At 50.2% G+C, this 26,052-nt stretch overlaps 1 protein-coding gene across 6 annotated transcripts; it reads left to right on the top strand.

Moving 5' to 3' along the window:
* Positions 1-596: 596 nt before the first annotated feature.
* On the top strand, positions 597-26,052 carry LOC120816130 (tensin-3). 6 transcript variants are annotated; one of them, XM_040171501.2, is made up of 27 exons: positions 597-928; positions 6,467-6,634; positions 6,797-6,847; positions 7,050-7,172; positions 7,402-7,466; positions 8,346-8,429; positions 8,992-9,104; positions 9,327-9,387; positions 9,579-9,654; positions 9,750-9,879; positions 10,087-10,152; positions 10,785-10,886; positions 14,822-15,985; positions 18,132-18,274; positions 18,391-18,523; positions 18,618-18,701; positions 20,294-20,387; positions 20,836-21,314; positions 21,404-21,490; positions 21,564-21,695; positions 22,727-22,822; positions 23,655-23,732; positions 23,838-23,915; positions 24,065-24,233; positions 24,324-24,392; positions 24,531-24,560; positions 24,661-26,052. In XM_040171501.2, the coding sequence occupies exons 2-27, from the start codon at positions 6,485-6,487 to the stop codon at positions 24,803-24,805; spliced, it is 4,002 nt and encodes a 1,333-aa protein (XP_040027435.2). In that variant the 5' UTR covers positions 597-928; positions 6,467-6,484; the 3' UTR covers positions 24,806-26,052. The 6 variants fall into 6 exon arrangements, with proteins under 6 accessions (XP_040027435.2, XP_077954697.1, XP_077954699.1 ...); XM_078098571.1 differs by having other exon boundaries at positions 22,724-22,822; XM_078098573.1 differs by having other exon boundaries at positions 601-928; positions 20,297-20,387.

Genomic DNA, 26,052 nt, shown 5'->3' with positions numbered 1-26,052 from the left:
CAGTGCCCATCTCTGCCTATAGATGGCGCTAATGGTTACGATAAAACCACAACTTCAGGCCTGAAGACAATTTAACCCAGCAGAAAGTACAAGTAGGGATATGCTACTGTAAATGTTTACGAAATAGAAGGTCATTTAACGAGCAATGCATCTCATTACTTTTTAAAACGTGATAATCATGGTCTCAAATATACATGAATAAATATTGCTTATTAATATAAGCAAGCGAGGAATAAGTTTATATTGTGACCTAATGATAATAAACCGCGTATACTTGGATGTTGCATTCAGCCCAAACAGGTCCGACATATGAAGTGATGTGGATCAGCACCTCTGTGACACCGAATTACTCAACTCTGCTGCTGCGTGTGAGGAGCGAGCATGTGAACAAATGGAGGCATCCACATGGGGGGAGGTGGAAGGGGGAGGCATGCATATGGGGGGAGGTGGAAGGGGGAGGCATGCATATGGGGGAAGATGGAAGGGGGAGGCATGCATATGGGGGAAGATGGAAGGGGGAGGCATGCATATGGGGGGAGGAGGAAGGGGGAGGCATGCATATGGGGGAAGATGGAAGGGGGAGGCGGCCCGACCGGAGCAGGGTGGGAGGGGGACGATCCCGTGCCAGGACTTGTGGCGGCTGCAGCGGCAGCACCGACTGGAGGAAGTGCGCTGGGGGGGCGGGTGGGGGCCGGCTGGGGGGGAGGAGACGGGGGGGGGGAGAGAACAGAGCAACAGGAGCAGCAGTTCAGAAACCCGGCGAGGGCTTCAAACGTCAACGGAAGGACCGAGGGGAGCGAATAGCAGCAGCGGGAAATGCGCCTCCGAGCCCGCCGCACCACGCCCGCGTGACGGGCCGGGGACTGCTCTTCTCCCACCGACCAACGGGACAGAACCGGAAGAGTAACCGGGCCGCTCGGCCTCAAAGGTAAGGCTGGGCGTCGGAGCTTCTCCGCGGCCGAGCATTTTGCGCGTCGGGGTGGTCGGTGCTAAAAGGAAGACACCGCTGTAGAACTCTGGTCCTCTTTCCTGCCTCTTCTCTGCAGCTCTTCATCGAGTCCGCTCCGGTATTTAACGCGCTAAACGGGGAGCTGCTTTCTGTATTTACTTTGGCTCCTGCTACAACCTGCGTGTGTGTGTGTGTGCGCGTGCGCGTGCGTTGGAACACACAGAAGGATCCATTCAAACGGTCCCGTCACTAATCTCGAGATTTACTTTCGGGGTTTAATACGTGAATGAGTATTATTTTTAAACTCATTTTAAAGAAAATTGGCTCCAGCTCTTTTTAAAAAAATCCAGCTTTTAAACGCTTCTTCCTCAATGAACTGCGCTGTGTTTTGCGCTGGCTATAATTTGTCAAGTCAAGTCAAGTCATTTTATTTTGTATAGCCCAGAATCGCAAATTACAAATTTGCCTCAGAGGGCTTTACAGTCTGTACACATACGACATCCTCTGCCCCGAAACCCTCCATCGGCACAGGAAAAACTCCCCAACTCCATTGGGAAAAACTCCATTGGGGGTTCCTTGCAGTTGTGGGCTCGGGTCTGCTGGTCTTCTGTAATGTGAAACACATGGGGTCCTTCTTGTAGCAGAGATGAAAAGGCCTTTGGTGCCTGTCTGGACAAATGATGGAGATAAACGATGGAAACGATGCTCGCCGGGGGCGATGCCTTCCTCGGCCGCCGTTGTTGATGGCGGCCCGTCTTCACCTGAACACCCGTCCCTCAATCGCCTGGAAGTCAGACGCACACCTGCATTTACAGCCTCTCAGCGCCGCACCTCTCTTCCCGCCCACATGCACCGTGCAGGTTGTCCTGAACATTTTGCAGGCTAAACTCTTTCAAGATTAGCTGTAATTACAGGCCCGGCGAGAGAGGAGAAACGTTTTCTTTTTTCAACCGGCAATTACAGCTTTTGTTGGCGGTTCTATTTTGAGGTGGTTCCATCTGAAGGATATGTGGCCCCTCAAGGTGAAAGCGCTGTGACAGAAGCCCAGAGCGGCAGGCGGCGCGCTCAAAGGGCCCCGGCGCCGCGACGGGCTGGTGCTGTGGTTTGGACAGGTGGGTTGGCAGAGCGTCGGCCCCCGGGACACAGGACGGGGCTCCTGGGGCCATTTCACTTTGTCGCGGCTGACATGTGTAAGCCATTGAAGAAGGAAGGAGGATGGAAGCAATAGGGGGGAGGAAAGGAAAGATGGAGGAAATGAGAGAGCGAGAGCGGGAAGGTAATCCGTTTTGGAGCGCTTTCCACTAACGGCCTTGAGATAAAAACAACGGTAACGAGGGAGCACTTTAGCAGACATGAGGGGAGGCCATTTGTATTTCCTCTTAAATATCCCATGATAATATGGGACAAATACGGGGCCGAGTACTACGCCGTTTGTGACAAAGGTGCTGATGCTGTCGCGGGTTTGGGGCCATTCGATGTGAATGCAAAATATCCGCTGGGGGGCTGCAGACGGGAAAATGGCAGGAAATCAAACTGTTCTGGTTGCACAACCCCTGTCATGTGATGGGGGGCTAAACAGGCGTGACTTGTTCTTCCCGTGTGCCGGGCAGTCAGCAAAAGAAAGTTGATCTAATACTTAAACACTCAAAATGATTTGAAAGAGATTCTAACCGAAGTCTCCCTGCAGAGCACCTTCCCTTCAGGTGTTACTCAGGTTTGCACACACAAATCAATCCGGCGCCTCCGCATTGGATCTTTATTTCCGAAGATGCACAACGGTCCTACATGTCGGGTGGAACACGCTTTGTCACCGTAACCCGTGCGTCTATCCAGCGCTGCTGTGTGAACCAGAGAGTCTTTTCTTTTCAACTTCAGACACGTCATTTCGGTTAAATAGACTTAATAGAAATAATCATAAAATGGAGGGAAGTGTCACAACACGTCAATCTTAAACTAGAAGCTGGAGCTGACAGAAGCGACCCGGTCGGAGTGTGAATGGGGGGAAGCGAGGCCTTGCTTGCTTTCATGTGCGCGCAGGCGTTGTGTTTATGGACATTGTAGTTTTCTTTAAGTGACTTAAAACACTCTGCATGTGTTACTAATTTGCTGGCCGTCTATTTAATGTGGAATAGTCGATCAGATGGATTTCAATGTGGGAACAACACGCTGAAGTTGGGTTGCTGCAGCTTCTCACATATTAAATGTACTTCTACTTCCTGTGATGACAATTTCAATTTGTATTTTAGAAATTTTACAAACCAAACATTAAATAAAAATACATTTTTAAAAAAGCTGCTCCTATATTCTTTACAATGTCTTTAAAATGAAAAATACTTAAAGGGGTTGAGTACACGTGGTATACCTGCGTAGTCCCATACATCCCTGCAATGGAAGCATCATCTAATGCCAACTATACGTTCCGTCTTCTAGTCCAAAAGAAGACGTGATGAAAGCAAATAGACCAAATTCTCAAAAATCAGCATGAGAAAGTGTTTTCGATTTAGCAAGAGTATCTATTTTGTCTTCCACTGGTTTATAGAAATATGTGAAAGCAATCTGCACAATGAACGCCGCACCTGAATGGCTAATGGAAAATACAGCCAGGGAGCACGCAGACATGTAGCAACCAGCCTAATCGCATAAAAACAAACTTTGGGGTAAATACTTGTGTTGCTGTGTCTCAACCCCAGGCTGGGGAGAGTCTGTATTATTTGGGTGAGACAAGCATGCAATGTTTTTGCCAACTGCTGTCACCCCAGTGGGCTGAAAAATGAAAACAACTATGAGATCACTGTTCACATGATGAGACTGTGATTTACCCCACAGACTCTGACTAACTGATGTCTGCATCTTGAGACCGTACGACGCGGCCTGCTCTCATCCCGGGGCTCACCTGCTCTTACAAAATGAACGATTCCATATGAAATGCGCCGGGTGAGGAGTGTGGCCTCTGAAATATGAACAGGCCTCGTCCCCGGACTTCGCCTCCCCATTCCAGCGTCCCTGCGTTTCGTGCGTGGGTGGAATGTTTAATCACATCGGCCCAGTGATGGTCATGCATGTGTGAATGTCTCTTGACGGCACTCGTGCAGCTTAGTCAAGCTGCTGCCTGCCAGGGTTCGAGCTGGGGGAGCCAGACACACCCTAATCCCCCAACATCCTGACCTCCGTAAACCTGTCGCTGCTTGTTCGAAGTAGACCAGGTAACCCGTTCACTCCGATCTCACAGCCAAGCCACGGCTCCTCTACCAGCCGCGCTCTCCGAGTGCCCATGGGTGGGGGGGGGGGTTGGGTTCCTTGGCACTACGTATTCTCCCTTTTGTGAGATAATGCTGCGCCTCAAACCAGGAACAAAAGCGGTCGGTGTAATTTAAAGAGCATTTATCTTTGGTGCGTGCCGGGGCAAGCTCGTGTTCGCTGGGAGAAGGGAGAGGTCTAGTAGGGGAGGGACGTCTGCTCAGCCACGGCTTTCATTTGAGTTGGGTGAAACCTTGATTTCTTTTGGATCAGTTACCTTAAAAGGTGTTATGACCTATTAAGCTTGTAGAAATTGAGCTTGTTTACTGGTGGTTAGCTCGAATCGGCATGGCAACTGGAAACCGCCAGCTTGGATCCGTCCATCGCATGTCAAAAGGTCACAGCAGCACGTCCCAAAAAGAAAGTATGTTGTGGTTTTAGGAGCCTCACCTTTTCTTGGCGTGAAAATAAATCCGCAGGATGTCATGCATCACACTTACATGATACTTAACTGTGGATTTCTTGGCAGGTTTTGTTACCTGCTAACCAGCCATCGGCAGTAACGTTGGCTCATCTTTTCTTTTCATGCAACAACGCATATTCCCAAAATGCCAAATTTGAATACGTCTGATCTTAACGTACCGAACCAAGTGAGCAAGTAAGGTTTTTGTTGGTTAGGCGACCCTCCCCACCTCCAGCTGGCGCAGGAGTCTGACACCTCCCTGACAAAGGCTTCTCTCTGCCAAAGCACCGGCCGGCCTGTTCATTCATTTTCCATTAGTCAACAGTTTTCCTCTTAAAGTCTCAGGGGAAATAGACTAACCCGCCATTAGTTCCAACAATCCCCGAGGACCTCTTCTCCCCCCCCCCCGCTGCTTCCACCACTCCACCAACAGACGCACAAACCCCCCCCGGCCTGTTTCCCCCAGCGATGACCTCTTCATACACACGGCCTCTTTCATTCCGCTCCCAGAGTTGGTTTAAGCTGTGGCCACGCTGTCCGTGGTTTATGGCTCCCGAGCGTTGGGCTGCAGCCTGCAGACACCTTCCTTCCTGCATTGTTCAATCACAACAAACAAGTGCACTTATTCACGGAGGAGGATGATATCTATTGATCGAGCTCTGTTCATCAATCATCTCGTACAAATGATTAACACAAATATGGATTTGTAGTTTTTTATTTTTGTTTTAGGACTTTTTCTGGCTCAGTCAAAGAGTAGGATTAGTTTTTTTTATTGACATAAATATAATGGATTATAATAATATATAAAGTACAGAATAGAAAAAAGCAACAAAATAACTATATAAACCTATAAAAAGTATTCTAGAGCATTAAACTGAAAAACACAAGTACCCACACAGTTGCACTTCAACTAATGCAGCTGCAAATAAAGTGACAAGTATAAGATGTACAATATTATACCCTCGGCTTTGACCGCTTACACCAGAAAAATGTATTCTATTTACTTGATCATGTCTGTATGAATATAGAGACACTAAACAGCACATAAAGTACAGTACACCCAGGGAACATTCAGTATTCTATAGTCCAGCAATATAGCACATAAAGTAATATATAGTATGATTACATATATGTTCTGAATAATAGTGTATTGTATCTGATTTAGTCAGTACACAGATTACTGATGGAAACCGTTTGTTTGACCCACAGTTGAATTGAGTGGCGGCATCAGGCAGTAGTGATGTCCACAGGCCGCTGTTTGCTACTCTATTCTATACAGAAATGACTGGGATAGAGAATACGGGATGTGTCTGTGGTATTTGGGGGGGGGGGGGACACCTCCTCTCTCCAGACCAACGAGGCAGGAAGTGCCATAAGGTCACAGGGACACGCCATCACACAGGGATTTACTCCAACTGGTTCTATCCGGAATTATTTGAACGTTTTTTTGTCTCTGTCACATTTATGCTCCTACTGACGGACGTTGCTCGGTGGGGACGGTGGCGGGGGGCGGGGGGGGCGTCTATCACTGCACTCTATATCTTTTTGCAGCGGAGATAAATTGCACTAATCTCTCACATGTTAAAAAGCAGAGCTCTTGATTTTAACAAGTAAAGTGATTGTGACTCAGGCCGTTTCTGTACAAACAAGACAAACCTGTGTCATACAATCGGGACTTGAGGTCAATCTCTAAAGATATCTGCGGACACGATGACTAAGAGGACTTTGACCGCCAAATATTGACTTGAGCAAAGTGAGCGGCTTTAAGTGGGAACGCTGTGAGGTCACTCGTGTCTCTGCTGGCTTCTTGTCAACAGGAAGCCCCAACGTTCACCATGGAGGAGGGATACGAACTGGACCTGACGTACATCACGGAGCGCATCATCGCCGTGTCCTTCCCCCGCGGGTGCACGGAGGAGATCTACTCCCACAACCTAAAGGATGTCACGCGAATGCTCAAGTCCAAGCATGCAGACAATTACCTGGTCAGTGCTCACCTGCGCGCCGACTCGCCTTGAAGTGTCGGGGCCCGGCGGGCTGCCACGAGTCATTGACCTCCGAGCGCACGGCGCCTCTTTCGCTCACGCGAGAGACAAGTTAAATCAGAAGGCATTGACATTATAAATCACTGGCTGTTGTCTTTTTAGATTATCAACCTGTCGGAGAAGAGACACGATCTCACCAAGATGAACCCGAAGGTGAGTTCGCATGTAGCGTGTTATCTGCAAAAATAAACTCAAAGAGTTCACCGTATCATAGAAGCATGCGTGGATCAATATCCACGAGCTTGGGAAACAACGGACGCTATTTGTTTTCGATGGTGAAATGTGTGTCGATCCGTCTCCGTGCTATTGATGGTATCGTGAAGCTGTACAGACCGCTACTCTGTCTGTCTCCCAGACGCTGGATACGGGCTGGCCGGACATGCATGCTCCACCTCTGGATAAGATCTGCACCATCTGTAAGGCCATGGAGAGCTGGCTCAATGCCGACCCCTTACACGTGGCCGTGATCCACTGCAGGGTGAGCATCTCTTCTTTGTTTTTCTGTGCGTTAAACACATTTAGTGGCCCTGAAGGAATATATGACGGCCCTTTTCCAAACTAGACACTTCCACACGACGGCTTGGTGCCGTGTGAGATAACCAATGCATTTGACCGAAATGGCTGTGTTCATGAAGGGACGCCATCAATGGCGATGGCAGAGAAGGTGATGGCTGCGTACTGAATCGGCTCCTCTCTCGTTTCTGCAGGGAGGCAAGGGTCGAATCGGCGTGGTGATTTCCTCCTTTGTGCATTTCACCGACGTGTCAGCCAGGTGAGCGCCGCTGTGTGTCGCATTTCTCTCTTGCCCGGTTACCATAAATCTCGTTGCCGTGTGAGTGTGCCCTCTCGCCGACAACGCACAACCCCTCCGAAAACCACAAGAGATGCCAGTGCCCGACCACAACTGCTTCACCTGCTTCGATTTTGTGCGAAGTGATTCACAGAGTGAGTCAAAGAAAAGTCACTTCTCTCAAATTCCAAAAGGGAACCCAAACCATGAAGGCCGGGATGAATCAGCCGTGTTGAATTGCATGATTCATCTGTGAAACATGTCAGATGGCGTAGTAGCTGCTGGCCACGGCTTCCCGCTTGGTGAAATCTGATTCTCATGTTCCAGCCACTGTGGCGGTCGGAGCCCTGCAGTGGAGGAACGCAGAAATCCTCACCAGAGGTCGACCTTCAGCTTGTGGCCCTCTGCAGAGCCCCCCTGCACACATTTTACCCCCCCGCCCGCCGCGCCCCGCTGGGTAAGACCCGGGTCGCTGGGGCAAACGGGGAAAGACGCAGGGCACAAAGAGGCGGATCCACCGTGGAACAGACTGGTGGGCGGAGGGAGAGGAACGGAGCGCCGGTGAAAAGGCCCCGCGGCTTGTTGGTTTTAGGGCCGTCTGAATAGCAGAGCTGTGCACACACTCTGCCCCCCCCCCCCCACCCCGTGTTTACTTTAGGCTGGTATTCTTTCCTCTCTGCTAGAATCCCGTCTCTCCGCTGACTTTCACTCTTGTCCATTGTGCGTGCGTGTGTGTGTGTGTGTCGTCCCAAATTGAAGTTTGGGGAGAACGCCGTTCAATTACACGGCAGCAGAGTGTAATCTCCTCCCTGAGTCATGATTACCTAAAGTGTTTAATGCGTCTCACTGTCTCCCACAAAGTGCTGATCAGGCGTTGGACCGCTTCGCCATGAGGAAATACTACGACGACAAGGTCTCCGCTCTGATGACGCCGTCACAGAAACGGTGAGACGGGACGGCAGGAAGCCCGTCCTCGCTGCCCGCAGGCGTCTCTCGCCGCATGTTGGAATGGCTGCATGTCCTTTTTAAACATGCGGTTGCAGATTTGATAGTTTCTGTACCAAAACCCAATGATGATAGCGATATTTTGCTGTGAGGAATTTATACATTTGTTTAATGAAAGAAGCTGAAGTACTGAAATGTTAACTGTTGTTAAAGCTGCTCGACTTCACTCGAGACGAGAGAGCGGTATTCGTCTTTCCATCCAACCATCTCATCTAATAGGGAACAAGGGAATTTTCCAAAATGATCATCTATTGGTGTGAGAGAACAAGTCTTGATTAATGTCATAACAATGACACCAGGTTCATTTAGTGTAGTTGTTGTCCTGTGTGGGATCCGGTCTAATAGTGGGGATTAAAGGCCTGTGTATCTCAGCCGTGTGATGCATCTAACTGTGAGCAGTCTTTTTGCTTTAGAGTTCCTTTTAAACCCCGAGTTGGTGTGAGATAATGTGTGATTTTAAATAATGACCCCAAGTAACATCCACTTTGTCCTCTCATACCAGGTACGTTTGGATCCTCAACAGTCTCCTGAGTGGATCCATGAAGATCAACGCCTCGCCCTTGTTCCTGCACTGCGTCATCCTTCATGGGATCCCAAACTTCGACGCCACCGGAGGTTTAAACTCTCATTGTTTACCACTACACACAGCTGCAACTCCCAATGAAATACACCCGCTGCCACCATGGCGACAGAAATAAGCCAGACACGACCACATCAGAGCCGGAGCCGGAGACGTATCTCTTCTTTCTCTGTGCTCAGACAGAAAGAGGAATTGAATTATCGGTGCACTGGAAAACATTTGTTTGACGGTGTCTTTTCTTTTTGTCTTGGTTTCAGTGTGTCGTCCGTACATCAAGGTCTACCAGGGAATGCAGACCGTGTATTCATCTGGGATCTAGTGAGTAGCTCACACATGTGGCCCAGTGACTTGTTTACTTCACAGGATACTGGAGTACATCAAAGCAATTTTCTCTTTTACTGACTTTAATGCAGATTTTCAGTTGGGAGTTACTGCTTTCTGTAAATCTCCCTGATTGCTTCCAAACTCGGGCTCCGCTTGACTCTCTTCCCCGTTGTTTTTCGTTGCAGCCACATCGGTCCGGCCCACAGAGGCCGCGTGTGCATCACCCTGGAGCCTGCCCAGCTTCTGAAAGGAGACATCATGGTAGGGAGAAGAATGAGTAATGATTAGCCCCGTCCCACGTTCTACCGTCACTGTTCCTTACAGCGAGCACCATGTTATACATGTTCCACTCGCAGGTTAAATGCTATCACAAGAGTGACGTGACCTCTGAGCGGGAAGTGGTTTTCCGGGTGCAGTTCCACACGGGAGCAGTGCAGGGCTACAACCTGATGTTTGAAAAAGAGGACCTGGAGACCGCCAACAAAGGTAGACGCGGGGGGGGGGGGGGGGAAGCCGCGGCGCAGGTCTCAACGTGCTGCTGTTTAGTTTACGACGACTCCGCTGGGCTCTTTGAGACCAGTAATCGTCTTTTGTTGAACGTGTTGTGAGAGAATCCCATTCGCAGACGACACCATCCGTCCTTCCGCTTGTGGAGGAATGAACGGCCACTAATGGTGTGTGTTTACATTCCAGATCCCAGGTTTGCGGATTACGGCAAAGTGGAGCTGGTGTTCTCCGAGGGACCAGAGAAGATCCCAGGTAGTCCCAACTCTTTAGTCCTTGGAAATGCGGCGGAGGGAGGCGCTGTCCTGTGCTCCTTGCCTCCCCCTCTGCCCCCCCGGTGAGAAGGGAGGTGGAACGCTGCAGAGGGGAAATGTAGTGTGAAGTGTGTGCTGACAGAGGGGTAAGGAGGCCCAGCATGTCCCAGCCCAGAGCTCCACAGGAGGGACACTATGCTGTGTGGCTCTGTGGATGTGTTGAAGACATCTGGTGTTTTCTCCAATACATTAGTTTAGGGAATCGTGCCGCTTGTTGGCAGAGAGTTCAATGAAAACATCACACATCTGTCCTGTGAATATGAAGCTACAGGCAGAATACAGTTGGCAAAGACCAGCAAACCGCAGCTCATAATCAACCCCATATTTCATCTTTAACAAAAGAAAAATGATAAAAATACCTCGACACACGTTACTGTATCATTTAATACGTTCAGGACTGACCAAAGTGATGCAATGCCACTGAAATTTTACAGGAACATAAAATGATTGCTCAACCCTGACTCCGTCCACGAAAGACATAACTAATAATGACAAATGCCGTTTTATAAATCTTTTTTGAAAAGGGGAAAAACAGACGCAGTATAAAGAAACGTGTTATTTTTTTGGATCCAGGTGCTGTCAGGTGGCAAAACGGGGCAGATGTTATCGTGGACTACAACACCGCAGATCCTCTCATCCGCTGGGACTCCTACCAGAACATCTGTGATGGTGAAGGTACATTCATGACCGTGCATCAGTCGCCGCGTGGCTCACAGCACCAACGAATCAACATGGCCGTTTTGTGATGGGAAGCCGTGTGCAAACACGTCATTTAGACATTAAATCCTCTGTTACTTTTCCCAACACACACACACACACACACACACACGCGCGCTCTGTTTTCCTCTCAGGGAATTAACGCAGCGTGACGGGTCACTGCATTGACATGCTCACACTGTCCCCACTCACTTGGTGTCTGTCGCAAGGGTTTGCAAACAGGACGTTATAGCTGAAAAGTGGAGACGAGACTTTTATTTTGGCGAGGGAAGGACACGCAGGGTTTTTTTCTGCGTGAGGGACATGGAGGAGTGTTGTTGTATGTGGGGAATACTGGTTACGGAAGGGAGAGGTTTTTTACTTGTTGTTTCATCAAATGAAAAGGCACGCTTTAACCATCCCACACACACACACACTCTTACTCACGCCTGCACAGACACACACACTGACTCACACTCTGAGCCACCCTGTTGGGACGTCCCGTCCTGGATGCGGTTGTTGCTCTCCACTCAACCGCAGAATTCACAAGCTCCCGGAATAGAGCGACGCGGCGGTAGCTTCGCAGCACAGATCCTCCCTTTTCCCAGGATTCATTGAGGGTTTTTATAAGCGACGTTCAGCTTGATGAAAATCAGCTGGCTTTTTTTTCTTTTTTCTCCTTCATTTAAAATCCCCCGACACATCTATATATAATTTAACGCACACCTCTGGTAATGCAGAACTAAACCCTAACCCCATTTAACAACTCAAAGCCAAGCACTCATATTAACAGAGGAGCGTTTTCTTGCCTCGAGTCCTGAAGCGCTCACGTGGGATTTTTACCGCCGTGCTTTCTCATGTAAACGCCACATCCGAGACGGGGAGTTTTGTTGGAATTCTGCATCTACCCACCACCCGTCCTGCAGGGGCCCCGTTTGACTCCGAGAGGCTGTCACTCAGAGGAGGAAGTCTGCAGGACGTTTGCCACTGTGGTGAAAAGACAACCTCATTTACTTCAATGGCCGAGTGTGTGTGTTGGTCCCCGCGTGCGAATGAAGACTTGATTTCTAACCGATTGCTCTTCCAGAAAGCTTGTTTGCCTCGGTTTACTGTCAAAGCGGGTCGCCGTCTGGTGCTGCGGAAATGTGCCGATCGTTTCCTTCCCGCGTAGCCGCGCAGATAGCGTGCGGCGTCTGGTTGCCCTGCGTTCTGCTGTCACATTACACCTACAGTAAAGTATTTACCCCCCTTGGACTTTTTTTAAATTTTGTACTCGGAATTCGGCTTGAATTAATTAACTTTTTCCCCATTTGAATGAAAGGTCCCTTTAAAGTATAATGCATGTTGTAAGCAACACAACATGCATTATACTCTAAAGGGACCTTTCATCGCGGCGTCCTGGCGTCGGTACCCTCTGCGTCGTTTTGGGGGGGACGTCTCCTGGAGATGGAAATGTTTCCTCTTGGCCATCAGGCCGATGGAGACGGGGTGTGAGCACCGGTTCTCGGTGGGGCGGAGCTGATGAAGCCGTTGTAGCTCCGGCTGTATGTTTGCGCTCAGCGCTGCTGAGGAAAAGCTTCGGCGCAGCGAGATGCACCGCTGGTCAGTCTGCTCGTCCCGCCTTCTCTTTCTCTGTTGTTTCATATTCTTTCCCCCTTTTGATGATTATGGTGCTCTCTAAAATCTTCAACGCGTGGGACATTTTTTTTACAGCCTGACCCTGTTTCATACTTCATACTCAAGAGGTTTATTTATACTGAGAATAAACTGCACACAATTGGATCAAATTGAACATATTGAAATGTAACTTGTGAAGGCAAATGGTCGCACCAGATCTTGTTAGGGGCTTTACAGTAAAAGGGGTGAATACATATGTACTCAACGCTTTTCAGATTACTTTTTGAAATCCATGTAATCTTCCCCCGACTTCCAGATGATGAGTATTTTGTGTTTGTCCATTACATAAAATCCCAGTGAAATAAATGACATGACAAAATGTAGAGAAGTCCAAGGGGCGGTAAAACCAGTCAGCTCAAGGCTCCTTTAAAACAACCGCTGCTCCTAAATGAACTGTACTGAGAGACCGTGTCATAACCAAGAAAAGTTGCTAAAAAAAAAAAAAAGAAGACAACAGCTGTTGAGCCAGAACATAGCACGCATCAGCTCGGGTCTCACCGCCATCGGCCCAACTTTTCACGCCTCGCTTTGGCATGCGGGGCGCGCAGGCGGCGGCGTGGTGTCTGTGAAGGAATGGCAATTACCCGTACGCGGTATAAGAACCTCCTCCCGCGACAGCAGCTCGAGGAACGGTTCTGGTTCCGCCGGCTCGTAATCGTGGGATTATTCAGGGACCGGCCACAGCGGCCGACGTGACGAATGCGGGATTTAAAAGGTTTGACTTAAGATGGAACACACTCGCTTAACCATTTAATGTGAGCGTAACCCTGATTGGTGAAGCAGGTCACTAAACCCCCCCAATCTGCTTCTTATTGTCCCTGAGAACTGCAATCTGAAAAGAGGGCGAGAAAAAACAACGTCGGCTTCTGCTTCTCTCCAAGTACAAGGCGAGGATCGCTTTAATTAGAAAGGGTCTTTTTTCCAGAGAAGGTCTGAAGCTGCAGGAATGTGTTTTCCTCCCTCCCTCCCTTCCCTCCCTTTCTTCTCCCCAGTGGGGTAGTCCCCTAATGCAGGGCAGGAGGTCGGGTTACGGCTCTCCTCCGGCCCGCCTCCGCCCCTAAGCCCCGCCCCACTTGTTTACATTCCTCTGCCCTTATTTGGAGGTCTCAAGCCCCTCCCCCCTCTCTGTATGGAGTGCAAACACTCGCACCTCCTCAGCAGAGGCAGGAAGCGAGTGGCCCACATCTTGGCGCTGTGTTGATTGGACCCTGAGCGGTATCTGCTGCTTGGAGGCCCGTGTCCGCTCTCCGGCGCTCTCCTGGCCTCTTCTCCTCGCCGACTTCTGTTTTCCCCGACGCTGCGATTGTCTCGCGTGCTCACCTGGCGGCCGAGGTAGGAGATCTTTTTTTCTTCTGCTCCTTGAGAGGAGCTGGGCGGCCGCGAGGGGGAGGGAAAGGAAAAGGGAGGCAGCAAGGTGACAGGGGTGAGATGGAGAGGGGGAGGGGCAAAGGGGGAAACATCTGTCCTTCTTGGACAGACCTTCTTGCACCTTTATTGGCAGGAATGTTACCAGGCGGATTTCTTTTTCTGGGAAAACTCTGTGGCAGAACTGACCTGCATGGAGGCCGGATGCAGGGCCAACTAGCGCGTGTCTGTGAGGGGGGGGGCAGCCAGCATACATACGGGAGCTTCTGGAGAGGAGGAGGAGGAGGAGGAGGAGGAAGAAGCCATTATCATGCGTGTCCCGTAGTCAGATCAGGGTTTGACTGGCTGGTCCAGAGCAGGTTGAGGGAGAATCTCTGCAGTCATGTTCTAACTTTCCCCTCCGGCCCCCCGTAGGCGGGAGTAGAGGCTCGGCCAGATTCCTGCTGCTTCCCCCCGGTCTTCCTCGTAATTGGTGACCGACTTATCTATGTTTTGTTTTTTTCTTTCACTTCTGAAGATTGAGGAGGTTGTTTGGACGTATGCTTGTGGGGGGGGTCGGGGGGTACAAGGAAGGAGGTGGCTGGCGTCATGGCGGCAGGGTGAGGAATGCAGGGGGTCAGAAGATCCACAACCGGCCGACTCACGGGACTTAACATCTATTATGTCACCGCCTTCCGTCGGAGGGGCGAGGCGTTGCAGACGCTGGCCGTGGTCACGGCAGGATGCGTGGAAGCCTGCGTGTTAGAAACAGGGATGTGAAAAAGACGTTTGACTTCACAGGTTTCTTCTGTCAACGTGCTAATGTCTTAGTCATGCGTGTGCGTGTGCGCCAGCTGACCGTATGAAGCGCTGCGTCTCTTCTGTTTTTGCAGCCCCGCCCTCTCTTGGCCTAACGCGGGACGCAGCGGCGAACAAGAGGAGCCCCGGCGGAGGAGAGGCGCCGCTGGGCCGAGGGGCCCGCACCGCCTCCGCCACCTCCAGCCCCGACCACAGCGACCACGCCCTCTCCGTCAGCAGTGACTCAGGCCTGTCCAGCACTTCTCTGTGGGCGGACCGACCGGCCCCCGGCCCCGCCCCCGCCCCGCCCACTAACACCACCAGCAACACGGTCAGGCCCAACCAGGGCCCCAGCCAGCAGGAGAAGGTCCAGCTGAAGCGCCTTTTGAGTGGCTTCGGTCTGGAGGAACCCCCAGCGGGGGAGATGGAGGATCAGGTGCCCCGACTGGTCCTCCAGCAGATCGCCCCGGCGCGAGTCCACCTCAACGGAGAGCCCAGACCCCGGGAGAGGGAAACGGACATCCTGGACGACGAGGTCATCGCAGGTCACGACCTGCAGAGCGTGGACAGCTTGGGGACCTTGTCCTCCTCCTGCCACAAGAGCAGCCAGAACTCCCTGCTGTCGGATGGCTTCGGGAGTCCCGGGGGAGAGGAGCAGCACCACCCCCAGCAGCACCACCTCCAGCACCACCCGGCGCCCCCACTCGCGGAGGACTACGAGAGGGCCTACGCCGAGGCCAGAAGGGGCTGCTTGGGCTCCAGGAGCAACTCTGTGGCCACGGCTAATCCCGCCAGCGCCGCCGCCGCCGCCGCCAAGCAGCACGTCTACAGGCAGGGCAGCTACTCCACGCAGTCGTGGGTGCGCCAGCAGCAGATGGTCGCCGCGCAGCAGTTCCTCTACACGCCCGACGACGGGAACGACGCCGAGGGGTACCCGGGGAGCAAGCCGGCGAGCGCCTCGGCCAAAGCCGGCCTGCACGCCGAGCCGCAGGAGGGACAGGCGACGGCCGCCGTCGTCAACAACCACAACAACAACAACAAGCGCGACGAGGAGTTCAAATCGCTGACCATGGACATCGACAACTCCATCGACCAGCTCAACCAGCTGATCATGGACCTGGATCCCACGTTCCTGCCGGTCTCCAGTGGCAGCGGCTCGCTGAAGAGGAGCGGCGCCGACGGCTCGCTGACCAACGGCATCGATCTGCGATTCAGAGACAACAACGCAGCAACGGCCCTGAAAAACACACAGCAGACAGGTAAGACCGTCCGAGTGTGGTGGTGGAGTTGATGTGGTGATGATGATGATGATGATGATGTGATGAAGTGCGGCCGCGGAAAAAGAAATGGCCGTCGGGTTGTTTTGCTTCCTGCCAATCGGCCTTCCTCCTCCCTTCACTGCTCCTCTCCCTCTCCCACCTGGCAGGGATACTGGGGCTGTTGCCAGGTTTTTTTCAGATGTTTTCGGTGTGAATCTTTGGGGTAAAGTCCAGACTTGTCTGCGCAGCTATCTGAGCGGAGGATCAGCAGGGTACGTGGAGCGAGGCGAGCCGCCGCCGTGGACCCCGCTGAACGTGGCCGTGTACGGACGCATTAGGCGTTGGTCATCTCCAATAAACGCTCCTCACACTTCACTCTTATCGGCGACGCGTTCCTAGATGCGTTTTCTGAGGTCATGCAGCGTTGTGACGCCACAGTAAATGACCCTTAAACGATGTTTTTTTGGTGGAATCTGATTCTGAGAGATCTGAGAAGAACGAGGACGGATGCAGTCGAAACACGCTTCCAACAACAAGCTGTACAACTTTGTAGAAGATTGCAAAACTGCAGAACCCTTCACATTAGATTGGGCTCATTCTTCTCACAGGTCATCGGGCTTTAATATTCACACTAGAAAATCCCCTTCGCAGTCGTTTTTTGCCGTGAAGCAGGTGAGAAGCAGAGGGCCGTGTGCACGATGCATCACGTGGTTGCGCGCGGGGGGGTGAGCAGGGGGGAGGGGAGGTGAGAAGAGGGGAGGGGGGGTCCTGAGGAATTTCCCAGGGAGGAACAAGTGAGGCCGGAGGCAATGTTGTTTTTTTTTTTTTCTCCATTCCAATCCAGACGCATACCTGTCTGTGCACATACCCCACAACTACAGGGCAGCGTCATCACGCCAGAAACCAACGCCGCAGGCGATCGCTTCTTTTCCTCACTCACAGATAACCTGCAGATTAATGCTGGTGCCTGTTTCTGTTTGCATCGGTGGACCAGAGTCTCTCTGCCGTGTTGTAGCATGAAGTTCGAGGGAAGGTCATTTGTCACGAGGGCGGGCGATTATGTTTATGGATGGAAGTTTATGGATGATTCATTTGGGCTGTCGATGTCGTACGTTTGCATCCATGATCTTTGTAACTAGACCAGTCACGCTTTTCATGCCCTTCCAGTCCCGTCGTTGCCCCGTGGCTCCATTTTGTTATTGTTGTAGGTGGAGGTGGGGGAAGGTTACAGTATGAACTGATGTCAGCTGACACATTCTTCATATCATCTCCTTCTTAAGGAACATGAATACGATATCCGTAAAATGCAACTAAAGGCCCTGTTTCCGTTTATATCATTATTCACATTAAAGTGCTTTTATTATGATCTTGGATCAAGTGGCTGCAGAGACGTCGACCACAGAGCAGCAGATTTTTATTGGATATTTGGATTTTATTATTGTTATTGCAGAAAATAGGTTTTATTGAGACTTTTTGTTCAGCAAGATAACCTTCACAACTCGGCGTTTATGATTTTTTTAGAATACTTTAAATAATAAGCTTTACACTGTGGTGCATTTAGCCACTTAAAGGGATATTTATTATATTTTTGAACCAAATGGAAACATTTCTTAATCTTGTGACCTTCTATTAGGCATCAAACCTAAAACGTTTTAAGACTTGAATGTTGAATAAGTTTAAGGATCAACTTTTATATCACCATGTCATGGAAAAGCACTTCTCCAGCTAGCCAACGTTAGCTCGCGTTAGCATTAAGTGGAGAGGATCTGACACAAGCAGGGGCCTTAAAGCAGGACCACCTCAGTGGAAACCATACTGTGTTTAACCGTTTATCGGGCGACTCGGATCGCGGCTGCATGTGACCGACGCGTCGCTGAAGATGAAACGGAAACCTCCAACGCTCAAATTAACACCCTGGTGCTGAGTGGCAGCACCTCTTTAGAGCAGTCCCAACATTGACCCCCACCAAACACCCCCCCAGACCTCCTGGTGTCCCTCAGCTGTCCTGGCGAGACATCGGCAGCGCCCTCTGACCGCTTTATGGACGAGCCGATGTCGGCGCTCACAGAGGATACCCGTCCAGGAACCGTCGCTCCCCGTTTGTCTGCTGATGTCACGGATCCCGTTGCCGTGTTTTGTCTTCCAGCTGTCTTCCGGGCCGGGGACGGACGGGTGGGCGCCGCGCGGACCCTGAGCTGCCAGAGGAGTGACGCCCCGGATCAAGCGGGCTTCTGTAGCTCGGCGTGGGCCGGGGCCGAGGAGTACAGCGACCGGCGGACGTACGCTCAGGTAAAAAAAAAACGCAGCCCGTGAGCGCAGCGGCGACGTCCCGCCCCCCCGTCCCGCCCCCTTTCGAATCGCTCCGTTTGGTCGGTGACTAAGTGTTGTTTTGCTTGTTGCCGCAGCAACCCTGGTTGTACAGGACGGACAGTGCCGAGTACCGGGCCCAGGGCTCGGAGATGGACAGCGGGGTCGAGGCTGGGAGTGACGTGACGCCGCCCACCCCGGCCTTCCCCATCTCTCCGCCGACGCCGTACGGTAAGTAAGAGCGTTCGCAGGGGCCTGTTAAAGGCCTGTTAAAAGTTAAAGTGAACTGAACGTCTGTGTCCTCGTGTCCTTTGTGTGTTCTCAGTGAAAAGTATGTCGGAATTGACTCCGCTCATGCAAACGCCGTCTGCCGGCACGCCGTTCTTTGGAGGCTACAGAACGGACCACGGTGGGTGTAAATCTGAATGCGCTGTTGGCGTCCATCGTGGACATTCTTCAAGCTGGTTAAAGTGGTCACTATTTATAACAGTAACCATGTTATCGTGTAATTTGATCACATATATTTCAAAAGCAGAAATGTCAGTCTGTTGTGATCTAAAAATACAGATATTCTGACCTTTTTCTAGGCACTTTGTAACTTTAAGTGAAACTGTTGAATTTAGGACTCTGCTTTTCCATTGAGCCAATTAAAGATGCCGATCGCAAGATGTGTCGATCCGATATCTCATGAGAGCAAAGGTTTCTCAGGTTCCTCTGAGACTTGAGCCCCAAAACAAGCGCAGATGACTCATAAGAGTGAAAGAAGGGAGATTCCTGACCAGTCTGTGCTCCTCATGCTGGCTTTTTAGGGAATGTCTGTGAGGTCTGAAGAATTCTTTTCTTTTCTATTCTTTTTTTTTTCCAGCTTTGATCTAAAGACAAAAACTGAGTTTTGTTTATTTTTGCGTGGCTAGTTTTCGTCTGTTGGTCTGAGGACGAGCACATCCGGCCCGTACGATCTATCCGAACGACAACTCATCACTGTAGCGCATGTCGTGTTTTGGCTGATTCCTCTCATGTACACAGGTACCTTTAAAATGACATGAAACATTTAAGGAGTAATCTGTGTGTTGTCAGAGCTCAGTTTATTTATCGTCATAGGAAAAGTCGTTTATTAATGTAACCTGTGGGTCACGAGAGGACTTTGCACCGTGTGTGTCTCTAATGCTTCATCAAATACGATCAGTGCAGAAGCTTAAGGGGGAACTATGTCAGCGTTGTCACAAAGCCCTATGGGAGTTTATGGGACTGGCCCATTGAAATACACCCTTCTGGTCAGTGGGTGCAGAAAGTTAATGAGTTCTGTTTTCTAAATGTTCAAACAGAAACACAAGCTTGCACTTGTCAGGAACGTCCCACGTGTTTTCCTTTCCAATCTACTGTGACCTCTCGTGGACTTGTTTCCACGCTGGAAGCAGAGCGCTGCCCTCAGGCGAGGCCTCGTCTCCACGTCTCCTTCGTCACAGTTGGTCAGGAGGCGCCTCTTCCTCCCCCATGAAAGAGTCTCTGTGCACACGCAGGGGAAATGGCGCGTCGCTTCCTCTGGAAGTTTCCCACGTAGAAGTTGTCTCTGAAGCCGCCGTTGAAACGCGACCTTTCAGAATGGAGGACGATTGATTGATTGAAATAAAAGCTTTTGGATGATTATGTCTGAGGGCTTTTAATTTTCTGGCTGCGATGGAGCGTCTGTCTGTTGGCTCAGTGCTTTGTGGCTGCAGGGAATTGTCGTTTTTTGTAGATTGACGGTTTCATTTCACCTCCAGTATTGATTGTTTGTTAGTGGAAAGAAGCCAGAGCCCCCCGAGGGACTTGTTGACATATTTCACGGGTCATCTTGTTACTCCCAGTTTATTATTGTTTTTTAGGTTCATTACGGTCGATGTTTAGTTTCAGGGACAATGTCATCGTGTTTCCTTTCATTTGATTCAACATCATGGAAACGTGGATGTGATCTGTAAATGTGAATCTCTAATTGTGATTTGTCTTCATGGTCTCACACAGAAGCCCGAGGATATTCAGAGACGGTCGGTCACGCTTTACCAGACTGCCACAGGACACTTGGTGCCTCACACTCGAGCCACCAGTGGACAGACAGGTACAGATGTGTCCATTTTCAAAAGGGACAGCTGTCGATCGAGCGTATTTGCATCACTTTTACATGAGTTACTGTAGAATCCACGTTTTACACTTTGCACACAACTGAGGTGATTGAGGTGACTTTTTGTGGATTAATAAGAACACGATGTGACAAAGTGCTATTGTAACGTGAAGCATGTGACTTCAGCTCAACCGACAGCAACGCGACGGCAGATGGAGCGGTGTGTCACCTGAGCGAATAACGCTCCCTAAAGGACACATGTCCCAGGTGTCCGCTGGGTTTAGGGTTTAACTGGTGCTCCTCCCTCTCGATCAAAGAACTGGTGCCACCAACTCTTAGCTGTCTTAAAGATGGTGGACAGAAACACGCTCTGCTCGCGTTGAACGTTGTCCTGCTATTTAAACCCGACTCTTGTTCAGATCCTGTATGTTTGTTGTGTTTTAAGTTCATCGGCGAGCCAGTCCTGGCCAGAGCATCCCGTCCTGTCCCGCCACTCGTCCCTGAGCAGCAGACAGCCGCCGCAGCACTCCATGTCCCTGGACTACGGCCACCACTCCCCTCCCCCGCACCACCCGCACGTTCACCCGGCCCCCAACGGCCACAGCTCCCCGCGGGGCTGCGCGGCTCGCCACGCCCTCAGCCGCAGTCCGGCGCGGAGCTTCGACGAGCAGGACGGCTCGGCTCTCGGCTACGGCGCCGACGCTCCTTTGACCTTTGACGGGCGGATGCAGCCGCCCCACACGCAGGCCCCGCTTCTGCCCGAGAAGAAGAGGGCGTCCGGCGGGGAGCACTCCCTGGGAACGGCGTCCCCGGCCCCCAGCGGCTTCTCCAGCCCCCACAGCGGGAGCTCCCTGAGCATCCCCTTCCCCAGCGTGTTGCCGGACCTCTCGGCCCAGACGCCGGGAACGGCCTCGCCTCTGCCGGGTGAGATACGCCCCCCCCCCCACGCCGAGCTGGTACCGTCACCAGTGGAGCATGAGCTGACGGTTTCTAATATCGATTCTGTTTGGCAGACGTACTGGCTATGAAGCAGCTCACGGTCAAGTTTGTGCAGGACACGTCAAAATTCTGGTACAAGCCGGAAATCTCCAGGGATCAAGGTAAAAGTCAAAGTACTGAGAGAGACTTTACCCCATCGGGCCGACTCACTAATGAATGTCTCTCTTCACTCAGCCATTTTGGTGCTGAAGGACAAGGAGCCCGGGTGGTTCATCGTGCGGGACAGTCATTCCTTCAGGGGGGCTTATGGGCTGGCAATGAAGGTGGCGACCCCCCCGCCCTCAGTTCTCCAACAAACCAAGAAAGGTACGCCAACGTTGTCATGGGGATGCTTCTATACTACGGCTACTGAATTGGTTTAAAAAAAGACTTTGAAATAATGTCATTTAATAGTAACTGTTTGAATGAAGTCACAACGCGGTTAGCCTAGCTTAGCATAAAGACTGGAAGCTGGGGGACATGGATGACCTTTCTCTTCTGAAATTCAAGTGAATACGTGGCCAATAAGCCCGTATTTCTCACCGCCGTGACGTGGCGTCACCGATCGGTCCGGTGGTGCAGATTCCCACAATCGCACACAAAGCCGTCTGCAGTTACGGGGCCGTGTCGCCCCGGTAGCCTTGTTGTCCGGCTCATGTTTCCGGCCCTAACAAAAGATGAGCCGGGGCCATGAACCTTCTCCTGGGAAGCCGTCTGCCCCACATCAGTCCCATCTGGACGTAAACCTCCGTGGTCAAAAACAACATGGCTGCTTGCTTATTTACTTCCCAGTGTGTTTCTTCAGCGTAACCAGGAAACACTAGGACTGTTTTTTTTTCCCGAGAAAGACAACAAAGTCTCTGCAGGGATCGGGCCAAACATTCTCTGGCCGGGTTTCAACGCGAGAACAAAGGGCGAGCGAGCGAGCGCTCCCACATCGTTTGTTCCTATTGAGAAAAGGACGGTAAGTCACAGACGTGTTGCTACCAGAAACAAGTTGGACTATTTACTGTGCTCCATCGAGGATGACCTTCCCGCCCCGCCGGCCCTTTCCTCTCAGCGCCCACTCACACCTGTCCCTTTCGTTCGCCTTCCCTCCCACGCGGTCCGCCGGTGACCTCCCCGGGCTCGGCCCGTTGTGGCCTTGTGGCTCTTTTAGGAGCGTGAAACCCAGCGGACCTCGAGGCGCTGACCCGTCCTCCTCACGCAGACTCTTCGTGCCGCTTGGCAGGCGCTTCTGTTAAATCCTAATCCCGCTAATCTCTGGAATGACACGCGGCGCTGAGGTGAACGCTCAGACCATTCGGAGGAATTAACGGTCTGTCTCGTCTCTTCCCTCTGTCCTTTTTTGTTAGCAGGAGGCGACTTGGCCAATGAGTTGGTGCGCCACTTCCTGATCGAGTGTACACAGAAAGGAGTGCGATTGAAGGGCTGCCCCAACGAGCCCTATTTCGGTGAGCACTTTCTCCGGTTGAGACGGGGACACGTCCCGGCTGTTTGAGACGGGGACACGTCCCGGCTGTTTGAGACGGGGACACGTCCCGGCTGTTTGAGACGGGGACACGTCCCGGCTGTTTGGCTGCCCTGCGGGAAGTGAATGACCTCACGGCCTCTCTGCCCCCTGCTGGTGGGAGGTGGTTGTACGGCCGTCTTCTCAGCATAAACACTATCCTGTTCTCCTTATACACCGTATTCACTTTTCATTTTGTGCATTTTCTTTATTATTTATTGTTCTTAAATGTAATATGTTCTCTTTATTTTATTGTATGTAATTAAATTTTTCATACTGAATATTTTTATGTTTTCTAACTGCTGCTACAAACAACTTCCCCCCTTGAACGAGGAAAGTGTCTATGTATCTATCAATAGTGACTATTATTAACAGAGATAAAAATAGTATAAATCAGATTGGAATTTGAACTGAAAATTCTTACTTAAAAAAAATATAATGATTAAAACACACATTTGATTTCCAGTCCAGAAAAGCAGTGAAAACTAAGAAGAAAGGTTCTAAATAGCTCTTAGCCCGATTGTGCAAACCCTTTATCAACCGTCTGTTTTTTATAGTAATGAGTTGAAAACAACTTCGCTTAATATCACATCTTGTTACAGGCTTTGTTGTTCCCACTGCTGCTTGTAAAGTTCACTTCTCACAACCTTAAAGGCCAGAAGACGATTGAAAGATGTCCAATGCAATCCCAAACTTCAATGGCAGTGTAACTGTGACTACAACACGACTGATGTGGCAACAAAGCCTCACATCTGGCTGTAATGCTTGTTTTGCAGGAAGCTTAACCGCGCTGGTCTGCCAGCATTCAATCACCCCCTTGGCCCTGCCCTGCAAACTTATCATACCTGACGGAGGTAAAGGCTCAACACGCAGTCACCATCTCCTTTAGGAAACAAACCTCATTTAGGCTTTGCGTGTCTTCTTGGTGGTTTCATTCACTTTCTTCTTCTCCTTCATAGATCCCCTTGAAGATGTCGTGGAGAACACCTCACAGTTGATCACCAACTCTGCGGCCGAGCTGCTAAAACAGGGCGCAGGTAATCGGGCGTCTGAGATCACTCGCGCTCTAATAGGCGTCATGACTAAGCGGTGATGGTGTTTGTCCCGTTATTACGGGCCGTGTCATTGGATGCGCTCGGCCCGCGGCGGTCCGGTGTGATCTGAACCTGCCCATGTGTTCCTGCAGCCTGTAATGTGTGGTACCTGGGCTCCATGGAGATGGAGTCGCTGACGGGCGTCCAGGCGGTGCAGAAAGCCGCCAGCATGTCCCTGAGCTCCAACCCTCCACCGACCTCCACGGTGGTTCACTTCAAGGTGTCCTCGCAGGGAATCACCCTCACGGACAACCAGAGGAAGTGAGTTCCGCACCAGGCACATCTGGTCCAGCTGTTCCGTCAATGACGCTGTTGTCCCTTCGGATAATGACTCCTCCCGTCCCCCCGTAGGTTGTTCTTCAGGAGGCATTACAATGTCAATACAGTCATATTTTGTGCATTGGACCCCCAGGAAAGAAAGTGAGTATTGTGGATTTCTATAGTTGCAAACGTCGGATGTCGAAATGTTTCCTGCTGACTGTTTTTTGTTGTCAGTGCTGATTTTGAACGTGCAAAGTTCTTAAAAGCCAATAAGCATCCTCCCTTCATCGCTCACAGGTGGAAACGGGACGGCTGCCCTTCAGCAAAGTAAGTCAGCGATGACTATTCTTCACAAGGGAACAACCAGAGCGGCATTAAAGCAGTTCTTTTTAAAGGCCGATAACTGCGTTTCTCTCCACCTCTGCAGGATCTTTGGCTTCGTGGCGAGGAAAACAGGCACCTCTACGGACAATGTGTGTCACCTGTTTGCGGAGCACGACCCTGAGCAGCCGGCAAGCGCCATCGTCAACTTTGTCTCCAAGGTGATGATCGGCTCGCAGAAGAACAAATAGGTTTAAGTAGAAAAAAAAGTCACCGGTACAAAGGACACAATGTAAGAAGTGAAGATGGGGACGTTAACCCTGGATATTAACTGGATATTGGGTACATAGTGATCATTTACCAGCACCAGAATATTTAATTCTTTCAGTGGAAACATGTAAATAACTTCTCTGCTGTTTTGTTTCTTTCCTGTAAAATGAACTGTAAAGTAGCAAAGTAAGAAAAAGACAAAACTATAATATTGAAACCTGTCTTAAACCGCTATGAATCTTTTTTAACATATATTAAGTACATGACACATAAGACAAAGGCTGCTTTTTTATGGATATATTAAGAAACCACTGTTAACTTGTTCTAATATTTAACCAAAAGCATTCTTTAAGCTATTGACATTCTGTAAAGTTGAAGCCAACGTAGAAGCACGTTGTGTCCACCAGGAGGCGACGCAGCCAATGTGTCATTTAGATTAGGAACAGACTGCACTTCCTGCAGCATTGTCCTCATTTTAAATGCAAATGTTTATTTTTTTAAACTACAGACTTTTGCACATGCACATTTGGTGTGTGTGTGACTATTTGAACAAAACCCTAATTATATATATATATATATATATATATATATATATACATATATTATTGATTTGACATGAGATGGTTAAAAACAAGTCCTTTGCGTAGGAGACGGTGGCACTCCACTCAAATTAATTTTTTTCTCTTGGGCGGTAATGGCCATTAACATCACTGCAGTATCTAAAAGACAGATTTTGTACATTTCGTTAATAAAAGAGCTTAAGCTGCTGTATGGAGAGAAGAAATACTGCTATTCTGTTAGCAGTTTGTTCAAGAAAAAACACGCTCAGAGATGTGCATTGCACAGATGAATTTAGGATTGAAAATATATCTTGTTAAATCTGTCAGTGACATTTCAAATACAACTTCCATGGGACCAAGTTAGAACTCTGCTACGGTTGTTAGCATTCCCCCACGTTGGCCGCTTGTTGCCGTTGTGTTTTCACGGTGGCCGTACAAATGTATTCTTGAAAATATTTTTTTGCCATTTTATCTAAAGAGGGACTTACAACCACAATACAGCTCTGTTGGTGTTCCTACATTGATTATGTTATCTATTATCTGTACCTCATACGTATCTCATACAATACTGTGCCTCTGTGTATAATAGGCCACATGTGAACAGTTTATTTGTATATTGACAATGGGTTGTTTGTGTGTTCTGTAAATAAACACAATGAAACATGTAA

This window comes from Gasterosteus aculeatus, chromosome 3 (assembly GCF_964276395.1).
Source record: "Gasterosteus aculeatus chromosome 3, fGasAcu3.hap1.1, whole genome shotgun sequence".
NCBI lineage: Eukaryota > Metazoa > Chordata > Actinopteri > Perciformes > Gasterosteidae > Gasterosteus > Gasterosteus aculeatus.
The sequence above is the reverse complement of the archived record's forward strand: the minus strand, read 5'-3'. Positions and strand labels throughout refer to the sequence as shown.

What these genes read in the sequence shown, in the direction of transcription:
- LOC120816130 (XM_078098571.1), top strand. Translation starts at nt 6,485, where the DNA reads ATGGAGGAGGGATACGAACTGGACCTGACGTACATCACGGAGCGCATC. An exon ending in TGGCCGTGATCCACTGCAGG is followed by an intron (nt 7,173 to 7,401) that starts GTGAGCATCTCT and finishes TCGTTTCTGCAG; the next exon opens with GGAGGCAAGGGTCGAATCGG. An exon ending in ATGACGCCGTCACAGAAACG is followed by an intron (nt 8,430 to 8,991) that starts GTGAGACGGGAC and finishes CTCTCATACCAG; the next exon opens with GTACGTTTGGATCCTCAACA.